Genomic DNA, 22,547 nt, shown 5'->3' with positions numbered 1-22,547 from the left:
TAAGGAAAATACTGGACTTGCATTCACCTATCTGGATGTCAGTGCTACATCTGATCTATCAAATATACTAAAGTTATTCCACTTCCTTTGGCATTATTTTAATATCGGGGTGACATCTAAAGTTCATAACATTCCTATTAACAGAAAGAGGACCACACTTGCAGCCCGATTAAAAAAAAAAAAAAAAAAGGTTATCCAGAGCTATGACAGTAGGTGGTTATCAAGGTAGGTGTGTGTGTGTGTCAGGATTATTGTTTACAGCTGTGCCGCTGCCATTCCTCAGAGTGACAGTGACAACCATTCAGGCACATGATATGCCTTAATGGTTGTCGCTGTCACTCTGAGCTCAGCAATCTATCAAAACACATTGCTACCTGTGAATGCAGATAAGTCCAACTAAATCCACTGCTACAATCATCTTATCCCTGAGATGATGCCAAACTGAGATCTATATATCACTAGATGCTCATCTCCATAGTTGAATGGCACACTGCTTAGGAGTTGTTTTTGGCTAATATTTAAGCTTATATTTAATAATCACGTAGATCTCATTACATCACAGATTGAAATGCTAAAGTGGAATGCAAAGCAACACTTGTTACATGTGTATTCCCTTTGCAAAACCAAGCACAACATTAACTCCATCATTTACTTCTCTATTCTGTATGGGCATTGGGCCCCCAAATACTCTGAGCTGCCTGTTTGGATTTAATTCTGGCTACTTAGATCGACCCCCCCCCTTTAAGTATTTGGTCCAAGCTAGTTGTAGAACTGCTGATCTGGCAGCTGTAATTAAAATCCCTAGACTGCCAACCAGAATAAGAGACAAAAGTGGTAGTGAAATTTCTTGCTGTTACTAATGATGTTCCTCAAGCACCCAGGGCTTCTGTCAGTAGAGGATCTGTATCTGTGGCCTAATGAGGCTATCCCATTCCTGTGCCATAACAAGCATATATTCAAGTTTTGCAAATCTTACACGATTGACAAAGTCCACAGAAATATAACTATCTACATCTAGTAGTGAACACCTAGTAGAAACTTTAATTATGCAGTATGCAAGAGAGATCTGTTCTGATGATTGATTTTTAGTAAATCTTTAAAATTATTATCATATAAATATTGTATAAAGATGTTGAATGTTATGTTTAAAAAAAACATTGTTTCAAATATTCATAATTTTGATTTTTTTTTACTTAGTTTGCATTTGCAGACATGTTAAACTTGGAAAAGCAAAGCCAGACATTCATAATTTTTTAATTTAAAAGCAAAGTCAAAAATTTATTCTTGATTTCTCTCATTCCAAAGATGTCAATACTAGTCGTCCAGACAAGAAATCTGTGATGATGTATGTGATGTGCTTTTTCCAAGCTTTACCTCATCAAAACATTCCACTCAGAAGGCTAGAATCTGTAGATTTGTCTGACGTAAGTTTTCTTTTTTTTTTAGTTTCTGTACTGCAACTTTGAAAATTTCATAGATATGAACTTTCCTTGATATGAATATGCTTTTATTTGGGATTTAGTTAGTTTAAAAGCATTAATTAATATGATTGTAATAAAATGCATTAAAATGATTTATAGAAAGCATATATGACCAAATTTAAAGGAATAAAATATTTAACTAATTAAATTCAGCTTAACAGTTTTCAGCAAATTATGAAAGTTTACATGACAGTACTAAATTGTGTTTCAAAAATGACAGACTTTCATAGTTTGTCAGTTGTCCAAGATTTTGTTCTTTGCTAATACCAAATTTTGTTCTTGTATTTTATTAATTTTTTTTAATCTCATTTTGTATTATGTTTTTTCTTTTTCTTTTAATTTATATTTGCATCTAAGAAAGCATTCTTATTTGTAAAGATGAAGAGAATGAGATGATTTCCCCCCCCCCCACCACCACTGCAATCGAGACATTTTTTTCCAGTTAACCTATTAAAATTTGGTACGCCATTTTTACAGTGTCATGTTTTTTGCATTCATTCATTTATTCAGCCTTATTTTTAAGTAACAATACCTGCAAGAATAATTCATCTGTTATTGATAATATAAAAACTTACTTATGAGAAGGCAGATGAATTCATTTATTAAACTTGTGAACTCTACATAACACAAGCCAATTTATGTTTTACTTGTAGCACTTCACACTTCTAATGAGTTGCTTTAGATGTTAGCATGTATTTTTTTTGTTTGTTATTAAAAAAAAATACCAGAAGTGATTTTCAGTTAAAAATTATGCATTATCTACTTTGCATGTTTTTGAAATTCTTAGGAAGGTGTTATTTTAGTTTTTCCTATGGAAATGGTTCGAAATTTTCTCCATTCATTCAGAATAGGGTAAATTGAAACTGAGTAGCTGCAAATATTATTTGTTTTACTGATTAATTTTTAAAATTAAGATGATTTACTTCTTTCTTCCATTCCTTCAGTGGATAGTACTTTATATTTTTCCCTTGGACAGTTTGTTCCATTAGAACTTGATAGTTGTGTAATCAGGAGTAGGATGTCTTTTTGGAATTTATACAGAAAACGCATTTAGTAATTATAATACTGGATTTGTTACAATCATACTTATTTGGCAGTTTTTACTATAGAAAGACAACAGAGACAGCTTACTGTGATTGTTTAAGAATAATTGTCATAAATTTCTGTTAACAGTAAAGTTTTAAAATATTTACTTATTCAGTTTAATGTGTTCTTCACATATGTTTTAAATTTCAGGACCCCAGTGAAAGTGGGCAGGTATCATTGTCAGATGATATGAGTTCCTATCAGTCAACCCTGGAAGAGTTCCTTGCTTGGATACTAGGTTCAAAAGAAAAACTTAGCCAACAGAACCTTCTTACAGAAGACGTTGAACATGCTAGACAACTTTTCAATTCCCATGAGGTATAATTAAATTTTAATTTCAAATCTGTTTACTATTGTAAGAGCATTACATGGTTTGATTAAAAAAAAATGTTGGACGTTGTGAAAAATTATTTTATTCAATGATAAATGTTTGCATTGCTAATATTCTTCAATATAATCTCCTTCTGCAACCACAAACTTATTCCATCATGCCTGCCTCTGATCAAAATATTTTTGTAGTCTTTTATGAATGCTTTTAGGCACTCTGTTGTGTTTGATTGGAATTCTTGAATTTACTTAAATCATTTTCTTTCATGTCCTGCTTTATAGCCAAATGTTGAGTAGTGCCAAATCAGGAAAATAAGGTAGGTGCAGTGGGGCAAGAATTTTTTGTTAGTCAAAAATTTCTGGATGGTAAGTTTTCACCATGTTTAAATTTCATTTTACACATGCACGTGCTCAAAAGCACGTACTTTTTTTACAAATGCACATACATAAAATTTATGCATGCTCAAAAGACGTTGTAAGCCCTATTCACAATCTTAGCTACTATTATGCATTTGAGAATTATAAGATCATTTACCAAACCTTTTGAGCAAACCTCAAACACAGCTATTTTAAAATGACTAGGAATATCTTCTGTTTTTTTAAGAGCAGCATTTTCTAGCATACAGAAATTTATTTTCATGACAGTCATTTTAAAGCTGCATTGCTATGATACTAGTTAGTGCATTTGCATCATTACTACATAGTTGAATTTTTTAGATAAACTGAAGTTTGGACATTGGCATCATTATTGTAACATCTCATATCGTGAAAGTCTTTGAGTTGCCCTCCTTATACTTCAAATAAGTAAGTCTTCCCCACTAGAGAAGATTACTGTTAGTTATTTTCATTTGAGTACAATTAGAGAAGACTACTGTTACTTAAGCTGAAATTAAGTAACAGTAGCCTTCTCTAATTGACTCAGATAGTTTTTAAATTCCAAAAAGTGGGACTAACTGATGATGTTCACAATAGCAAATTCTAAATGGGGAAGCATTCAAGGAAGTAATCTTGGAAGCTACTAGGCTTTTTGTCCCAACTAAGAAATACTGTTCAAGGTTTAGGCTTAAATGGATGTCAGATGATCTAATGAGACTCTTGGCGGAGAAGAAAAATGCATGGGATACATATAAATTATCAGGTGGCACAGAAGACTATGGTAGATATAAGCTAGTCTCTAATTAAGTCATAAAGGAGGTTAGGCAAGCAAAGGCAGATTATGAGAAATCTTTGATAAAGGATGCATAGAAAAACAGCAAAGACTTCTTTACTGATATAAACTCTAGAATGAAGGGTATGAATCAGATTGGTCCACTTGATATTGATGGTTTGATTGTTGATGATTCTGCTCAGGTAGCTGACAAACTGAATGAATATTTTGCATCTACATTCACACATGAGGAATTCTGTAGGGAAGTGGAAGCCAGAAGCGTATCAATTTTTAACAGGGAGTTAAATGATTTTGCCATAACTGAGAGCAAAGTGGAGGAGAAATTGTTGAAGATAAACATAAGAAAGGCACCCAGGGTTGATGGGATCTATCCAGTTATATTAAAGGAGGCAGCAAAGGAAGTAAACAAACCCTTAGCCATAATTATGAAAGCTTCCTAGTCCTCATCTACTGAAGATGTGCAAATGTGTCCCCAATTCACAAAGGGGGATCAAAGGGTGACAACAGTAATTACAGACCTGTTAGTTTAACTTTTGTTCCAGGGAAAATAATGGAATAACTGGTTAAAGAAGCACTGCAGGATCATCTAGACAAGACTGCAGCTATAGACACAGCATGGGTTTGTTAAGGGGAAGTCTTGTGTGGTAAATTGATTGGATACTATGATTTGGTCACAAAGGAACCGAATACAAAAAATAGTTTTGATATTATATACTTGGATTTTAGGAAAACTTTTGATACTGTTGCATATGGAATACTACTGTACAAATTGGAGCAGTGTGCCATTAAGGGCAAGTTGCTGCTATGTATAAAAGCATGGTTGAGTGGGAGAACACAGAGGTGTGGTAATCAGTGGACACTGCTCTTCGTGGACTAATGTTATTAGTGGAGTTCCCCAGAGTTCGGTTTTGAGTCCCTTGTTGTTTTCTGTATTTATCAATGAGATTGATGAAGGTATATATGAGAGTTAATGTCCAAGTTTGCAGACAATACGTTACGAAGGTTGGCTGTGTTGTTAATGTCAGTACACTACTGTAACAGTATCTAGAAAAGTTGAGCAGAAGGGATGAGAGGTGGTAACTGAAGTTTAACATTGACAAATGTAAAGTACGGCATATGGGTAGCAGTAACCTCAGAGTAATGTATCAACTCTGTGGTACTACACTCAGGGTGGTAGAGAATTAAAAGGACCTGGGGGTAATTGTGAAGTCAGATGCGAAGTTTTCTGACCATTGCAGACAGGCTGCAAGGGTAACTCATGGTGTCTTATCAATGATATACAGGAATTTTGCTAGCAGGGATAAGGAGGTGATTGTCCCCTTGTATAAGGCAATGGTCAGGCCACAACTTGAGTACTGCATACAGGTCCGGAGGCCTCATTTTAGGAAGGATGCAGAGCTACTGGAAAGAGTACAGAGAAGAGCAACGAGATTGGTGAATGGAACAAAGGGGTGCTGTTATCAAGAAAGGCTTAAGTTCTTCAAATGCAGCATCTGGAGACTAGTCACCTGCAAGGTGATCTGATTGAGGTGTACAAAACCTTGAAAGGTTTGAACAAGCTCAATGCTGATGGGATTTTTCCTCTTGCTCAGATTACTCACCCGAGGGGACAAATTCAAATTGAGGAAAGACAATTGTAGAATAGATGTGCTGAAAATTTGCCTTTAGCCAGCGGGTGGTTGATAGTTGGAACAAACTTCCATCTGATCTAGTGGAAGCCAACAACTTAAATAAGTTCAAGTCAGAACTGGACAAGCACTGGAGTGAGTGGATGGGTGAAATGGGAATTTTTTTTTTTTGGCTGATTCTATATAAGCTTGCTTTCTTGCATCATATGCCTCTGCTAATGCAGAAGTGTTACTTATTTGAAGTGTAAAGAGGGCAACTCCTTGTGAAGTATTTCATAATATGAAATGTTACATTAATGATGTCAATGTTGAAACTTTGGTTTGTGTAAAAAATTTAACATTTGTAGTAATGATGCAAATCCACTAAGTAATGTCATAATTTGAGGATTTCTGCCTTAAAATATTATTAGCTACAGTACTATTAAATACTGCAGATTTTGATATTATTCTTGGGAATTAATTTGATTAAATAATAAAAAAAAAACTGGTATTAACATATGTGGTGCAAGCTAAAATATTCTCGACTGGGGAAATGAATGTAATTTAGACATGTTAGTTACATGTAGGCATTGTCCCTTGCAGAGTTTATACATTGATTCCAGCACTTTTCCCACTGTTTGAAACATCTCTGGAATTCCTGATTGATTCATGATGCTGTTGAACACTCTCTGCAATTCAGCTTGAATCTCTGCGATGTCTTTAAATCTTTATCCTTTTAATTGGATTTTCATTTTGAGTAGCAAAATGGAAGAAGTCTCAGGAGATCCAGATTGGGAGAATAGGGAGGGTATGGGACCATTGCCAATTTGTTCTTGGTTAAAAACAGCTGAACAGACAAAGTCATGTGGAACGTTGCATTGTCATGATTTATCAGCCAATCCTGAGTGTGCCATTTATCTGAGCACTTTTTTTGCTGAAATCCTTCCTGGAACACCTTAGATCCCTGATGTAGAATGGGTGATTGGCCTGGTGAAAGGAACTCCCATTGAACATTACTCTCATTGTTGAAGAAAGCAATAAGCATGCTGTTGACAGTGTTGATCTGACCTACCTTGCTTTTTTTATGTCTAAATGGACTTTTTCACTAGGAGGAACTTCCACTTTGGTTCTGGATCATAATGACCTTGTGACCTTGGAAAGAAAATTTCTGTCTTCTCTCACCTGTGGTTACAGGTCCCTGTATGCAGAAAGCCAGTTCTATCGTTCATCACTCAGCAAATGGGGCACAAATTCTGCTTCATTTAAATTTTCAGTTAAAATGCTTTGGCATGTACTGTATAATAGGCTTAGAATAACACAAATGTTTTTAATCACATGCCATCTGTCCTCATGGATGACTTGATGCACTTTGTTGTCAACATTTTCATCAGCCTGACTTGATGATGGATGATTTGAGTGCACAAAATCCTCAACCAAAGTTTGTGTTCTACCCATAGCATCATGACTAAACACTTTTTAAATCATTTTGTAAGTCTCTGAAACTGTTTTTCAAAGTTTATCTTAGTAATGTTATGCAAATTCACTGTTTCTTAATGTTTGCCCTCTTACTGAGCTACAAAAATTGCAAGATGCATTCAACAGAAACACACATAGACACTATTTGCACAAAAGCACAATGTCTTATTGGTGTGACACTCACCACACTAACTCACAATGAATTAATTCAGTGGTATCTAAGGGTACACACTGATGCTAACAAGTGGTTAGTGCTCCACGCAATCAGTCCGTAAACCTTTTGGCTTGCATCTCATGTCAGTTTATATAAGTGCCTCCTTATTTCAGAATCTAATATGTATGGTTGATGATGTAAATTGGAGAGATTCATGAATGAATAAATAAAGAATTATAATAGTTATCCAGATTTAGATTCTGTATTCATTTATATATTTATAGAATACTTCGGTTTTATAGCAGTACAGATTTCAATATTCTGCATGCACTAGTTATAGTCTTAAGTTGAATAAATAGTTACTAAAACTAGTATTAGCATATATCAAGTTATGACCCTTGATGTATGCAACGAGTACTGATTAAATAATCAAATGCAGACATTGCCGGGATAGAAGAGATGTGGTGTCACTCAGACATAAGTGATGCTGAATTTGTATATGGGGAGTACAATGTATACAGGAAGGATAGGCAGGACAATAGGGATGGAGCAGTTATGCTCTTAGTTAAAAAAACATTAAATCTAAGGTAGTGCATTCATAGTTAAGAAAAATACAGTATAATCCAGTGAATGTATTTAATAACACAATAAATATACAGTAGAAGCTTTCGAGGCTGACGAGTCTCTTTATCAACTAATGTGTACTGGGGTCCATAGTTAAGAAGGCCCTTAGGTAATAGTAGTGCATTCAGTTGACATGGTGACCAGTGCAATGTTGAGTCAGTTTGGTGTGATATAAGCACTGGGAAAACAAAATTGAGAGTAGGAGTGTGTTACAGGCCGATTAACTGTGATGCATATACCAAACAGCTATACAGAGAAATAGAGTGAACCAGTAAATCAGAATGTCCTATAATGGGGGATTTTATCTTTCCACATGTTGAATGGAATTTGTGGCTTGACCACTCACACACACTAGCAAGACTTTTGTAGATTCTTGGAACAGCAGCATGTTAGAGAGGCAACAAGAGGAAGTAATTCTCTTGATCTGGTTATCGGTAGTGATTCTACGTACATTAAGAATTGGCAGGTAAAAGACTCACTGGGTAGCAGGGATCACAGTGTACTAATGTGGAATTTAATTAAAGACAACTAGTGTTGGGGTAAAGGGAAAAGCTGTTGTTTTTGTAAGGGTGACTACAGTGGTCTCAGACAGTTTTTAAATTCTATGAACTGGGACCAACTGATGATTTTATCAACAGTAAATTGTAAATGGGGAGCATTTGGGTAAGTAATCATAGCAGCTGCTAAGCATTTCATACCATTGAAGAAAGTCTGCTCAAGGCTTAGATCTAAATGAATGTCAGATGCACTGTTGAGACAAGTGGCAGAGAAGAAAAGTGCATGGGATGCATATAAATTATTAGGTGATTCAAAAGCCTAATGTAGATATAAATTAGCCTGTAATTAAGTCACTAAAGAGATTAGGCAAGCCAAGCCAGATTATGAGAAGTCTCTGGCAAAGAAAAGCACCAAAGACTTGTGCTTATATTAGCAGTAGAAGGAATTGATTGAATCACATTGGACCATTTGATGTCAATGGGTTAACTGTTGATGACCCTGCTCAGATTGCTGACCAATTCAATAGGTGTTTTGCATCTACATTCACACATGAGGAATTCTTTACAGTAGGGAATGTCAGAAGTTTATCAAATTCCAACGAGGAGCTAAATGACTTTGTGATAACTGAAAGGAAAGTGGAAGAGGAATTGTTGAAGCTGAACATAAAAGGTACCTTGGGTTGGATGGTATCTATCCAATCATATTAAAAGAGGTAGCAAAGGAGGTAAGCAAGTTTTTAGCCATAATTATGAGAGCATCCTTGGGTTCATGGGAGTTCCCTATGGACTGGAGATGTGCAATGTATCCCCAATTCATAAAGGGTGGATCAAAAGGTAACATGAGTAATAACAGACCTGCTTAACACCTGTTCCAGGAAAAATAATGGAGTCATTGGTTAAATAAGTTATGCAGGAACATCCGGAGAGGAATATAATTATACTTCAGTCATAGCATGGATTTGCTAAGGGGTGGTCTTTTCTAACCAGTCTGATAGGTTACTATGATGCAGTGATCAAGGAGCTGGATGCAAAAAATAATTTTGATATCATATACTTGGATTTCAGGAAGGCTTTTGATACTTTTGCATATAAAAGACTGCTGTATAAACTGAAGCAATGTGGCATTAAGGGCAAGTTACTGCTATGGATAAAGGGATGGCTAAGTGGAAGAAGAAGAAGACAGAGAGAGGTTGTCAATGGGCACTGCTCTTTTTGGACTAGAGTTATCAGTGGAGTCTCCATGGTTCGGTGTTGCCCATTGTTGTTTTCAATATTTATTAATGATATTAATGAAGGTACATCAGGCTTCATGTCAAAGTTTGCAGACGATAACAAAGGTTGGTAGGGTGGTTAATGACCATAATCATTGCAACAAGATTGAAGAATAATGGGTCAATGGGCTAGGAAATGGTAGTTTAGTTTAATGTTGACAAAATGCAAGTTACTGCATATGGGTAGCAGTAATCCCAGAGTAACTTATAAGATGTGTGGTACTTCACTCAGGATAGTGGAAAATGAAAAAGACCTGGGATAATTGTGCAGTCAGATTTGAAATTCTCTGAGCAGTGCAGACGTAGTGCAAGAAGAGCTCGCAGTGTTTCGTCAGGGATAAGGAGGTGATTATCCTTTTGTATAAGGCCATGATTTGGCCTCATCTTGAGTGTTGTATACAGGTCTGGAGGCCTCACTTTAGGAACGATGTAGATGTGCTGGAACAGGTGCAGAGAAGGGCAACCAGATTGGTGAAGAGAACAAACAGGCACTTTTACCTAGAAAGGCTTCAGTTTTGCAAATTGCAGAGTCTTGTGACCAGGCACCTGCAAGGATATCTGATTGAGGTGTTTAAGGTCTTGAATGAATTGAGTAAGTGTAAGTGGAATGTGAATGGCATTTTTTCTCTTGCTGAGGCTACTCAGATGAGAAGGCATAAATTTAAGTTGAGGAAGGATGGTTGCAGGGTAGATGTGCAGAAGTTTGCCTTCAGCCAACAGGTGGTTGATTGTTGGAATAGGCTTCCATCTGTTGTTTTGGTAGTGAATGGTTTGGATAAATTCAAGGAAGAACTAGACAAATTCTTGGAGAGTATGAATGGAATAATTGTGTAGGGTTTTTTTTTTTTTTTTTTTTTTGGCTGATGCTATATTAAGCTTGCTTTCTTGCATCATTTGCCATTATTACTACTATTACTTACTGCATTGAGCATATATATCAGAATCTGATATATATTTATATTATACATTCATGAATAAAGAAATAAAGCAGTATAATAGTTATCCAGTTAATTTGATATAAAATTATTAACAGTATTACACATTAATAATAAAAGCATTTAAAGATGATTTTTATTTCTTTGCAGGAATTTATGTTACAGTTAACACATCAGCAGAATAGTATCACAGATATACTCCAGGAAGGAAACCATCTTGTCAATCGAGGAAGGCTCAGTGGTGAAGAGCAGCAGGCAGTTCAGGTTCAGGTGGAACTTTTGAATGGACAGTGGAAAGAGTTGCGAGTAAAAGCTTTAGAGCGGCAAAGCGAGTAAGTTTAACTTTATTAATATAAGGTAGTATTATTCTGTATTTGCTCACTTAAGTTTGTGATGCATTAGTTTACACATGCACTATTGCATTAGTAATTAGAAGCATCTATTAATTTTAATTTACTACTAATTTTAATTTATGCCTACTTTGCAGTTTATTCTTTCACATCCTTTTACTCTGAAGAAGTGTAATGATTGCAAAATGACTTTCAGAAAGTGGCATAGTTCTTTTTATGTATGATATGAACCCTTTGGGAACCTTCAGGTATTTTAATTTACAATTGCATTGGAGATAGCAAATCAATGGTAACTGAAACATAGCAGTTCCCTGACATTTTTGAGAATTTGACCCATTTTGACAATTCAATAAGGTTTCGTGATCCGAATCATTTCAACTCCAGGAAAGGAAGTTTTCCTCTGGGAAAGAAAGTTATGATGTAAAATGTGCCAAATGAAGGCTGTTTTCATGTTACACCAAAGTGGGGAGGAAGTGGTAAAGCATGTCACTCTTCTTAAATGGATTTTTTTTTTTTTTTGTATTTAATGACTTTGCAGTTCATTTTTATTTAGATGTTTATTTATTGTTTGTTGTATAATTTTTTCTAATATTTTGTTGGTATAAACACTTATGTCATGTGGTTCATGTAATATTGGCATAGGGACAATTCAGTGTGAAAAAATTGGCTGTTCATTAACAGGATTTTTTTTTTATTTTTATTTTTTTTATATAAGATTTTGGATCAATGTAAAATAATACTGCAGTATAGTTTAAAACTACTGTTTAGTACTTGTATATCAAAATGGAATCAAGGAACAGCTAATTTTCTGTGTAGTTCAGAAGGTGAACTACACAAAAAATTGGTGAAGATAATAGTTTCAGCTGAAATATTTCTTCAGCTGGGAACAGTAATCATATAGGGTATAAGAAGAAGAAGAAAACTCAGTCTTCTGTCTTTTTTCTTGCTCCCAGCTTTCAATCTTTCTTGATTAGGTACAGGATTCAACATAGAATCAATTATTTCTAATTTTTAAATAGCTCTGTTGTCCTGGAGTTTTGGGAACTCCTGCACAATAGCATTCACATGGTTTAATCAGTATTGTTTGTATTTTATTTTACGCCAGTTTCTCTCTGTAGTTTTCCGCTTCTTAACTTGTTAAATACTTTGCAGTTTGCTGTAGGCTAAGCACAGGATAGTCTCAGCAAGCTACTTGTGCTTTCATAAGTACTTTGTGTTCTTTCATAATAAGAAGAAAAATTTTCTCTCCAAATTTTTCTTCTGATTCAGTTTGGTGTAATGTATAATATGTATAATTGTAATTCCTGTATGTATCACCCTTAATTTACTTATTTTGTGAAAAAATTCATTCATTTATTTATTTAGAAATATTTAACAATTTTATTTTAGTCCTTGAACTTCACTAACTGATTAAAGTTGAGAATAAGTTATTAGAGAATAATAGAAACTTTATGTTACAAGCTGTCTAAAAATTATTTGTTGGGGCCAAATTTAAATAAAAAATTCACATTACAAAATAATTTCTCTAATAACTCTTTATATATAAAAGTAGACCCAACTATTTCATAAACTGATAACCACAGTGCATTATTGATTAAAAATTTCATCTTTCTCTGCTTATTACTAAAACAAATGATTTTTTTTCCTGGTATTTTTTAGTATATTATAATCTGACCATATTGCATTATTAAAGAGCTAAATTTTAATGATGTTTGCATAGTGCCCAGGAAGGAAATCTAGAAAAAAAGTATTTAATATTATGCATTATGCAAGCAAAAAATGTCCATGGTTATCATTGTCAAAATGAAGGCGCTTTGTCAGAATCTTTTTTGTACAGTAAAACCTTGATTTTACAGCCTTCAGATTTATGGATAAAAAAAAAAAAGTGACTGGCATCAGTGAGTATTTCTCTATTTCATGATAACCCCTTAGAGGTGCTCATGAAATACAGAAAGTGGGAACTTATGTGTCACAAGCAGGCATCCCAATCTGTGTATGGCTAAGTCATTATCATATTTTTAAATGCTTCTCTGTGCCCTGTTTCTTTATTGTAACCTCACTTACAGTGTATCATCATGGCCCTAAGAAAATTGGTGAAAAGAGAAAGTATGTGTATCTGAACTTTGCACAGAAATTACGCTGTTAGAGAAGTTATCCTCTGGTGTGTATCCTTCAAGAATCTATGAGGAATGGCATGACAAAACAAACAATCTGATATTGTGAAAATGTAAGGCTTAGCTTAAATATCTACAGCCAATCTGGTTGAGTTTTATGCTCATAGCAGAACAGACTTTGCTTTCACAACAAGTTGGAATTGCTATTGCACTATTTTGAAAGTTACATCTTCCTTTCATTAAATAACTATAGACATTCTAAAAACAATACAACTTAAATTATAAATAAATACAATTCCAAGCTTCATAGCATTAATGCAGCAGTTCCCAACCTTTTTTGACTCGCGAAACCCTTTCAACACAATATTTTTAATGCGAACCACTAAGCCTATATTCTCTGAAATCGTATAATATTTCTGAATTTTTATTATAAAATATTTCAGTACTACATTTTTATAAGTGACATTGTATAATAATAATAAAAATTATTATTAAGTATTATTTATACTTTGTAAAGCAGTTATTAATCAGTCCAAAATAGATTTCAAACAGGCAAAGGGTAGAAAACTTGCTTCTTGCCCAATGGTAGCCGAGCATTCTGGTCTCTTGCCAAAGCTATTGGCCACAATTTTTGCCCATCTCTGTAAAAACCAGATGGTTCTGTTGCCACATCAGCCAAAGATAAAGCTGACCTGCTAGTGTCCTATTTTTCTTCCAACTCATGTTTTGATGATCTTTGTAAATCACCTCAAACTGTTCCCAGTGCATTCATTCAATGCCTCCTATTGTTTTCCGTTGAAAGGATGTCAGAAGGATTTTGATGAATCTTGATGCTAAGAAAGCTCCAAATTCTGATGGTATTTCTACACTTGTTCTCAAAACCTATGCCCCTGAAATTATTCCTGTTTTGTGTTGTCTTGTTTCACTTTCTTATCCCCAAAGGTGTTTTTCCTTCTGCTTGAAAATTTGATCATATCCAGCGAGTTCCTAAAAAGGGTCACAAATCCCGTCCATCCAGTTATCGTCCCATTGCGATAATTCTACTCTTTCCAGAGTAATGGAGAAATAAATTAGCATTAGCATTAGCATTAGTAGAGGCATTTGATGCAAGAAAGCAAGCTTATGCAGCATCAGCCAAAAAAAAAAAAAAAAAAACCCACTTCCACTTCACCCCTCTGTTCGTTCAAAATACCTGTCCAGCTGAGCCTTAAACTTATTTAGGCTATCAACCTCCACGACAAGGGATGGAAGTCTGTTCCACCAACCAACCACCCGCTGGCTAAAGGCAAATTTCCGCACGTCTATCCTACATCTGTCTTTCCTCAATTTGAATTTATGCCCTCTCAGGTGATTTTTCTGAGCTAGAGGAAGAATCCCATCAGCATTGAGCATGCTCAAACCATTCAAGGCTTTATACACCTCTATCAGATCACCTCGCTGGTGCCTAGTCTCCAGACACTGTAATTTGCAAAACTTAAGCCTTTCTTCGTAAGAGCACCCCTTTGTTCCATTCACTAATCTTGTTGCCCTTCTCTTTACTCGTTCCAGCAGCTCTACATCCTTCTTGAAATGAGGCCTCCAGACCTGTATACAGTACTCTAGGTGTGGCCTGACCATTGCCTTATACAAGGGGATAATCACTTCCTTATCCCTGCTGGAAAAATTCCTGTATATCATTGACAATACTCCATGAGCTACTCTTGCAGCCCGTCTGCACTGCTCAGAGAACTTCATATCTGCCTGCACAACCACCCCCAAGTCCCTTTCATTCTCTACCACTGTCAGTGTAGTACCACAGAGTTGATACGTTGCTCTGGGGTTGCTGTTTCCCATGTGTAGCACTTTACATATGTCAATGTTAAACTTCATTTGCCACCTCTCAGCCCATCTGCTCAACCTTTCCAGATCCTGTTGCAGTAGCATAGTGTCAGTAGTGTCCTTGACAACCCTGCCAACCTTTGTATCGTCTGCAAACTTGGACATTAAGCTTGATATACCATCATCATTATCATTTATAAATACAGAAAACAATAATGGACCCAACACTGAGCCCTGAGGGACTCCACTAGCATTAGCATTAGCATTAGTAGAGGCATTTGATGCAAGAAAGCAAGCTTATGCAGCATCAGCCAAAAAAAAAAAAAAAAAAAAAAAAGTAACATAAATAAATAAAAATAACCACTTCCACTTCACCCCTCTGTTCGTTCGAAATACCTGTCCAGCTGAGCCTTAAACTTATTTAGGCTATCAACTTCCACGACAAGGGATGGAAGTCTGTTCCACCCACCAACCACCCGCTGGCTAAAGGCAAATTTCCGCACATCTATCCTACATCTGTCTTTCCTCAATTTGAATTTATGCCCTCTCAGGTGATTTTTCTGAGCTAGAGGAAGAATCCCATCAGCATTGAGCATGCTCAAACCATTCAAGGCTTTGTACACCTCTATCAGATCACCCCGCTGGTGCCTAGTTTCCAGACACTGTAATTTGCAAAACTTAAGCCTTTCTTCGTAAGAGAACCCCTTTGTCCCATTCACCAATCTAGTTGCCCTTCTCTGTACTCTTTCCAGCAGCTCTACATCCTTCCTGAAATGAGGCCTCCAGGCCTGTATACAGTACTCTAGGTGTGGCCTGACCATTGCCTTATACAAGGGAATAATCACCTCCTTATCCCTGCTAGAAAAATTCCTATATATCATTGACAATACACCATGAGCTACTCTTGCAGCTCGTCTGCACTGCTCAGAGAACTTCATATCTGCCTGCACCACCACCCCCAGGTCCCTTTCATTCTCTACCACTGTCAGTGTAGTACCACAGAGTTGATACGCTGCTCTGGGGTTGCTGTTTCCCATATGTAGTACTTTACATTTGTCAATGTTAAACTTCATTTGCCACCTCGAAGCCCATCTGCTCAACCTTTCCAAATCCTGTTGCAGCAGCATAGTGTCAGTAGTGTCCTTGACAACCCTGCCAACCTTCGTATCGTCTGCAAACTTGGACATTAAGCCTGATATACCATCATCAATATCATTTATAAATACAGAAAACAATAAAGGCCCCAATACTGAACCCTGAGGGACTCCACTAATAACATTAGTCCACGATGAGCAGTGTCCATTGATTACCACTCTCTGTCTTCTCCCCCTCAACCACCCCTTTATCCATAGCAGCAACTTGCCTCCAATGCCACACTGCTCCAATTTGTGCAGCAGTCTTCCATGTGCAACAGTATCAAAAGCCTTTCTAAGATCCAAGTATATAATATCAAAGTTATTCCCTGCATCCAGTTCTTTTGTGACTGCATCATAGTATCCAATCAAATTGGTCAGGCAAGACTTCCCCTTAACAAAACCATGCTGTGTCCTAGCTATAACTGAAGTCTTGTCTAGATGATCCTGCAGTGCTTCTTTCACCAGTGCCTCCATTAATTTTCCGGGAACAGAAGTTAAACTCACAGGTCTATAATTACTTGTGTCAGCCTTTGATCCCCCTTTGTGAATTGGGGTCACATTTGCACATCTCCAGTCAATGGGTACCTCCCCTGAGTCCAAGGAAGCTCTCATAATTATGGCTAAGGGTTTGCTTACCTCCTTTGCTGCCTCCTTTAATATAACTGGATAGATCCCATCCACCCCAGGTGCCTTTCTTGTGTTTATCTTCAACAATTTCTCCTCCACTTTGCTCTCAGTTATTACAAGATTCTCTAGCTTACTGCTAGAATTGAATACACCTCTGGCATTCCCCTCGCTGAATAACTCCTCATGTGTGAATGTCGATGCAAAATATTCATTTAGTTTGTTAGCTACCCGAGCAGGGTCATCAACAGTTGACCCATCGATCTCAAGTGGACCAATCTGATTCATCCCCTTCCTTCTAGAGTTTACATAAGTAAAGAACTCTTTGCTGTTTTTCTTCGCATCCCTTGCCAAGGATCTCTCGTAATCTGCCTTCGCCTGCCTAACCTCCTTTGTAACTTGGTTACAGATCAACTTGTATCTATCATAGGCGTCCGTGTCACGTGTTAATTTGTATGTATCCCATGCATTTTTCTTCTCTGCCATATTCCTCATTAGTTCATCTGACAACCATTTAGGCCTAAACCTTGAACAATATTTCTTAGTTGGTATGTAAAGTCTAGTAGCTTCCACGATAAGTTCTTTGAATGCTTCCCATTTTGAATTTGCTGTTGGCAATATCATCAGTTGATCCCACTGTATAGAATTTAAATACTGTCTCAGTCCATTGTAGTCGCCTTTACGAAAGCAATACCCCTTCCCTTTACCCCTAATGGTAGTTACCTCTTTGAATAACTCCCACTTCAGCACACTGTGATCACTGCCACCAAGTGGTTCATTTATCTGCAGATTCTTAATGCATGAAGAATCACTACTGATAATCAAATCAAGAGTATTACTCCCTCTAGTTGCCTCCCGAACATGCTGATGTAGAAAACAATCATCCAATAAATCCACAAAAGCCTTGCTACTGTGTGAGTGACCAGCCCCCGAATTCCAGTCAATATCTGGGAAATTAAAATCCCCCATTATAAGACTCTCTGATTTACTGGCCCACTCTATTTCTCCGAACAGTTTCTTATTATACTCATCAGAGTCATTAGGCCTATAGCACACTCCTACTCTCAATTTTGATCTCCCAATGCTTATGTCACACCAAACTGACTCGACACTGCACTGTCCAGCGATGTCGACTGGCTTCACTTCCTTGGATTTTATGTGTTTTTTAACTAATAGCATAAATTAACTGCCAACTCTTAAACTATCTGTAATCTTTCATCTGATCAACGATCATCAGTATAGATTCTGTTAGTGTCGTTCGATTGGTGATACTTTGGCTCATGGTGTCCATCTATGGACAAATTCAATGGAAAAGTTTGGTGAAACTCAAGCCATTGCTCTTGACATTTCAAAGTCTTTTGGTCGTGTTTGGCATAAAGGTCTTCTAACTAAGCTTCCATCCTATCGTTTACCATCTGTTCTTTGTAATTGGGTATCCAGTTTTCTTTCTGACCTCTCACTGCGGGTGATGGTAGACGGCTCTCTGTCTTCTAACTTCTCCACTAATGCTGGTGTTCCCCAAGGTTCAGTTCTTTCTCCACACTTTTGCTCTTGTATATTAATGCCCTTCTTTCATTGACCGAAATGCTATCCATAGTTTTGCTGATGATAGCACATTGCTTTCTACCTTCCAGTTTCAGAAACCTTCCCTTGCTCAAACAGCTTCATCTTCTCGAGTATCCACTGCCAAATCTTTTAATTGTTGATCTACATGTAATTCTCCAGTAGGGCAAAGATAACTTAATTTCAAACCTTCTAAAACTCAGTCCTGTCTTATATCTCGCAAAAAGGATTCTTCTACTCCTATGCTTATCTTTGATGATGCTTTGATTTCTAGGCAAGATCTTGGGGATTACCCTGACTTCTAATCTCTCTTGGCATAAAGCACATTACAAATATTGCTTCCTATGCATCTAAAAAAACTGGGTATTCTCTTTCGCTCTTGGCATTACTTTCCTACCAAACAGTTGACTCTGTAGAAATCGCAAATCCGGGCTACAATGGAATATTGTTCCCACATCTGGGGCGATGCCCCCAAAACCTCTCTCAGGCTTCTAGATTCCATTCAGAACAGGACAGTTAGATTAATTAATGTCTCATATGTAATAGTCTCTCCACTCTGTCTCATAGATGTTCTTTCCATGTGTACTGTTCTTCTGAATTAGCTTCTATAATTCCTGCTCTCTCTTTCAAAGCGGTCTGAATATATGCTGCAACCAGTCAACATCCTTTTACTGTCCAAGTTCAATCCCACAGAACCAACTTTTCTTCTTCCTCATTTATTCATTCAACTTCTGTTTTCTGGAACAACCTTCCTTCACACGTATTTCCTGAACATTACAGTATACAGAAGTTGAAGTCTAATGTCAACAAGTATTTTCTTTCATCTTTTCAAACTTAAACCTGTGCACGGTACTAAGTACTATAGGTTCTAAAAAAAAAAAAAAAAAAAAAAAAAAAGTACCTATATATAACAATGATCCTTGAGAATGAAAAAAATTTAGTGTGGAAAACATTTATTTAAAAAAGGTTGTTTATACCTGGGTAATGCACTTCCATCATTTCTACTACTCATGTAGCATGCATACATCGTTTGATTATATCTCATATTGTGAATATCTTCACAAAAAGTTGCCGAGGTATTGCACTGCTTTGAATAAGTAGCGCTTCACCAGTGGAGAAGACTAATGTTGCTTATTCTCGGCAGATACCGCCACTCAGACAGCACCATTTGAAAAATTGTATGGGATAAGATACTCTGTTATCCACATTCTGTCCCTGTTAGACTTAAGGAAGCAAAAAAGGTGTAGGAGAGGAAGAAGAAGAAATGGCGTCGAAAGAGGAAAGGGACAGTTACTCTTCATACTCACACCACTCAAACTCATTGATAGGCAACTCTTCCCCAGTAGAGAAGACTGTTGTTACCTATTCTCGGAAACTCTCTGATTATCAAGCTCTCCAGAAAGCACCATTTCGAAGATTGTTGTTATCTATTCTCCGAAACTCCGTGATTATCAAGCTCTCCAGATGGCACCATTTTGAAGCTTGTCTTCTCCTCGGTGGGTGGGCAGGTACCCTGATGTTGCAATAGTGACAACCCAGTTATGACGTATAACTCCACAATATGAGAGATGCTTGTGGTGTGCATGGTTTAATCTAAAACCTGTTTTTTTTTACTAAATGTCTAAGAGTATGAAAAAGGTTGTTTATGCATGGGTAATGTACTTCCATCATTTCTACTACCCAGGTAGTATGCATGCATTGTTTGATTATATCTTGTATTGCCTATTCATAAACAATCTTTTTCGTACTCTAAGACATTTAGTCAAGAAACAGGTTTTAAATTAAATTTAAATCATGTTTTAAATCATGCACACCATCAAGCATCTCTCATATCGTGGAGTCATATTTCATAACGGGTTGTCACTATTGCAACAACAACAGGGTTGTTGCAATAGTGCACAGCCCACCCAACGATGAGTAAGCCAACAAGCTTTGAAACGGCCCTGTCTGGGTGGTGGTGTTGTGCTACTTTCAAATAATAGAACGCACAATTGCATTCTGTTATTTGTATTATTTGTACACAAGAATGCACAATGAAAGCAAGCAACCCGTATTAATCTCGAAGATGCAGTTTATAAGTGAGTACAGTTGGTAAAAAGCCATCTGAAAACGTTGGAAGAACCATTACAGACTCTGAAGGTTTACCAGTGGGAGTGATAAAGAGCTCAAGACTTAGATGGGCAGGCCATGTGATACGAATGGAGGAAAACAGATGGCCAAGGAAAGCAATGGAAGGGCAACTGGGAGGAAGAAGAATGAGAGGAAGACCGAGAGGGAGGTGGGTGGATGACATAGAGAATGACATGCAACAGCTTAAGGTGAGATGATGGAGAACAATGGCCAGAGAAAGAGACAGCTGGAGAAATATCATTGAGGAGATGAAGGTTCTACAAGGACCATAGCACCGTGGAGTGAGTAAGTAAGTAAGGTTTACCAATATCTACATCTTAGCTCTGACTGCGAATATAGTTTTTCTATGCACCACAATGTGATCACTGTAAATTATCTTCTGTCATATGCTGTGTATCATTCAATAAAGCCAAGGTAAATGAAAGGGTGTTTTTTTATTGTTTAACTTTGTTTATATCAGTGTTTCTAATATGTATGCATACTATATACAGAATAATTTTTTAATTTGTTAGTTACATGTGACGAAAGTGGTCTTAAAAAAAAAAAAAAAAAACGCCTTTCGATTTAACAGAAATTTGGCAAAAATGGACACTCTCTCCTATTAGTCTGTAAAATTGAGGGTTTACTGTACTAAGCACTCTGAAAATATTGCACGTTATGCATTAAGTTGCATGGTTGCTTTTCTAATAGTAAATAAAAAAAAAGAGTAATATTTCTGTGTTCTGTTTTAAGTAAAGTTATTTAAATAATGGTAAAATTAAATAACAGTAAAACATTTTTGAAGGCTTCATGAACTGCTGATGAGGTTACAGCAACAACAGTTAGATGGTCTAAGGAAGTGGCTCACAGATATGGAAGACAAAATAAGCAGGATAGGATCTATCGGACCTGATTTGTCTGCACTGAAAAATCAGGCAGATATGCTGAAGGTAATAACAGAAGTAGCCTATAAGTAGGATATAGTTTTTAGAATTTTTTTCAAATTTTAAAACTGTAAATTCGATTTTAATTGTTTATTTCATTGGTGTTTTAGTGCTCTTTCATTATATAATTGGGAATTTATTATTTCATTATTTGACTTTGGGTTTTATTTCATGATTTAATTTTAGGGTACACATGCATTTATTTATTTTTTTATTCTAGTAGGTGTGATAACATGGTTAATATGTTAATAACAAGTGCATAAAGTGACTATTACTTCACCCATGTCTGTTGTCTGCTTTTAATAATTTGACTCCCAGTGAATAGATTTTCAGGAAATTTTATATTCAGATCCTTTTAAAAAGATATATCAGATTTTCCTAAATTTCATCAAGAATGAATTAATAACAGTTTGCATGTGTGTGAGCACTTTGCATATTTGGAGTTAATTGTACAAGGTATGTCAAAAAATTAGACTAATTTTATAAAACACAACGTGAAAGCACTGTACAAGCATACCAAATATCAGCGTGTGGGTTGAACCCCACCTCTACACAATGCGAGTATTCTCATCTTGATGTGTTCAATGTGTATTGAGTCATTGTGAAGTAAGCAACCGTGCGTTTGTCAACTGCATGATGACAAAAAATGGTGTGAAAGAATATCAAGCAGAATTATGACATCAGATTTTTACTCAACAAAAATGTGATGAAAATATACAAAAATTTAAAAAGATCGTATGGAGATTAAGTTTTATCCCAAGTCTGAATTTTCTAATGGCACAAGGCCTCTTTGGAAGGATGTAAAGCTGTTGAAGATGAACCACATGCACTCAGGGAGACTTGTGTAGAGGATAAAGGTTCTGATTGTGCCTGATTGATGGTTGACTACGAGATTGATGGCAACTGAGCTGAAAATGAGTCACCAAGCCATCCATGACATTTTAACAGAATATTTGGGCATGTGCAAAATTTGTGTGAACATGATGCCAAAAAAATCTTACTGAAGAACAGAAGCAAAATTGGAAGAACATCCTGCTTTACCTTCTCAATCATGGTGAAACTGAACCAGAGTTCCTTCATTGAAATATAGCAGGTGACAAAGTGTGGATTTTTGAGTACAATCCAGAAACAAAAAGAAAGAGTGAAGAATGGCACACTGCAATTTGTCATGCTCAAAGAAAGCATGAATGAGCAAATATGTAATCAAATCAGTGTTCATCTGTTCTTTTGATCAGTGTGGAATGGTGCACAAAGAATTCATGC

The 22,547-nt window shown here is 36.3% G+C and overlaps 1 protein-coding gene across 4 annotated transcripts in view; it reads left to right on the top strand.

Annotated features, from left to right (window-relative positions):
- The window catches only part of Dys (Dystrophin), a 932,899-nt gene that overhangs the window by 256,594 nt on the left and 653,758 nt on the right, over positions 1 to 22,547 (top strand). For all 4 annotated transcript variants that reach the window (XM_090379791.1, XM_090379790.1, XM_090379788.1 and 1 more), the window contains exons 9-12: positions 1,306 to 1,424; positions 2,718 to 2,885; positions 10,777 to 10,958; positions 21,146 to 21,290. In XM_090379791.1, the coding sequence (XP_090235917.1) occupies positions 1,306 to 1,424; positions 2,718 to 2,885; positions 10,777 to 10,958; positions 21,146 to 21,290 (614 nt within the window). The remainder of the gene's footprint in view (positions 1 to 1,305; positions 1,425 to 2,717; positions 2,886 to 10,776; positions 10,959 to 21,145; positions 21,291 to 22,547) is intronic.

Source organism: Mastigoproctus giganteus, chromosome 8 (assembly GCF_048544385.1).
Source record: "Mastigoproctus giganteus isolate SK-2022 chromosome 8, ASM4854438v1, whole genome shotgun sequence".
Lineage (NCBI taxonomy): Eukaryota > Metazoa > Arthropoda > Arachnida > Uropygi > Thelyphonidae > Mastigoproctus > Mastigoproctus giganteus.
Note: the sequence above shows the minus strand (reverse complement) of the source record. Positions and strands in the feature narration are given on the sequence as shown.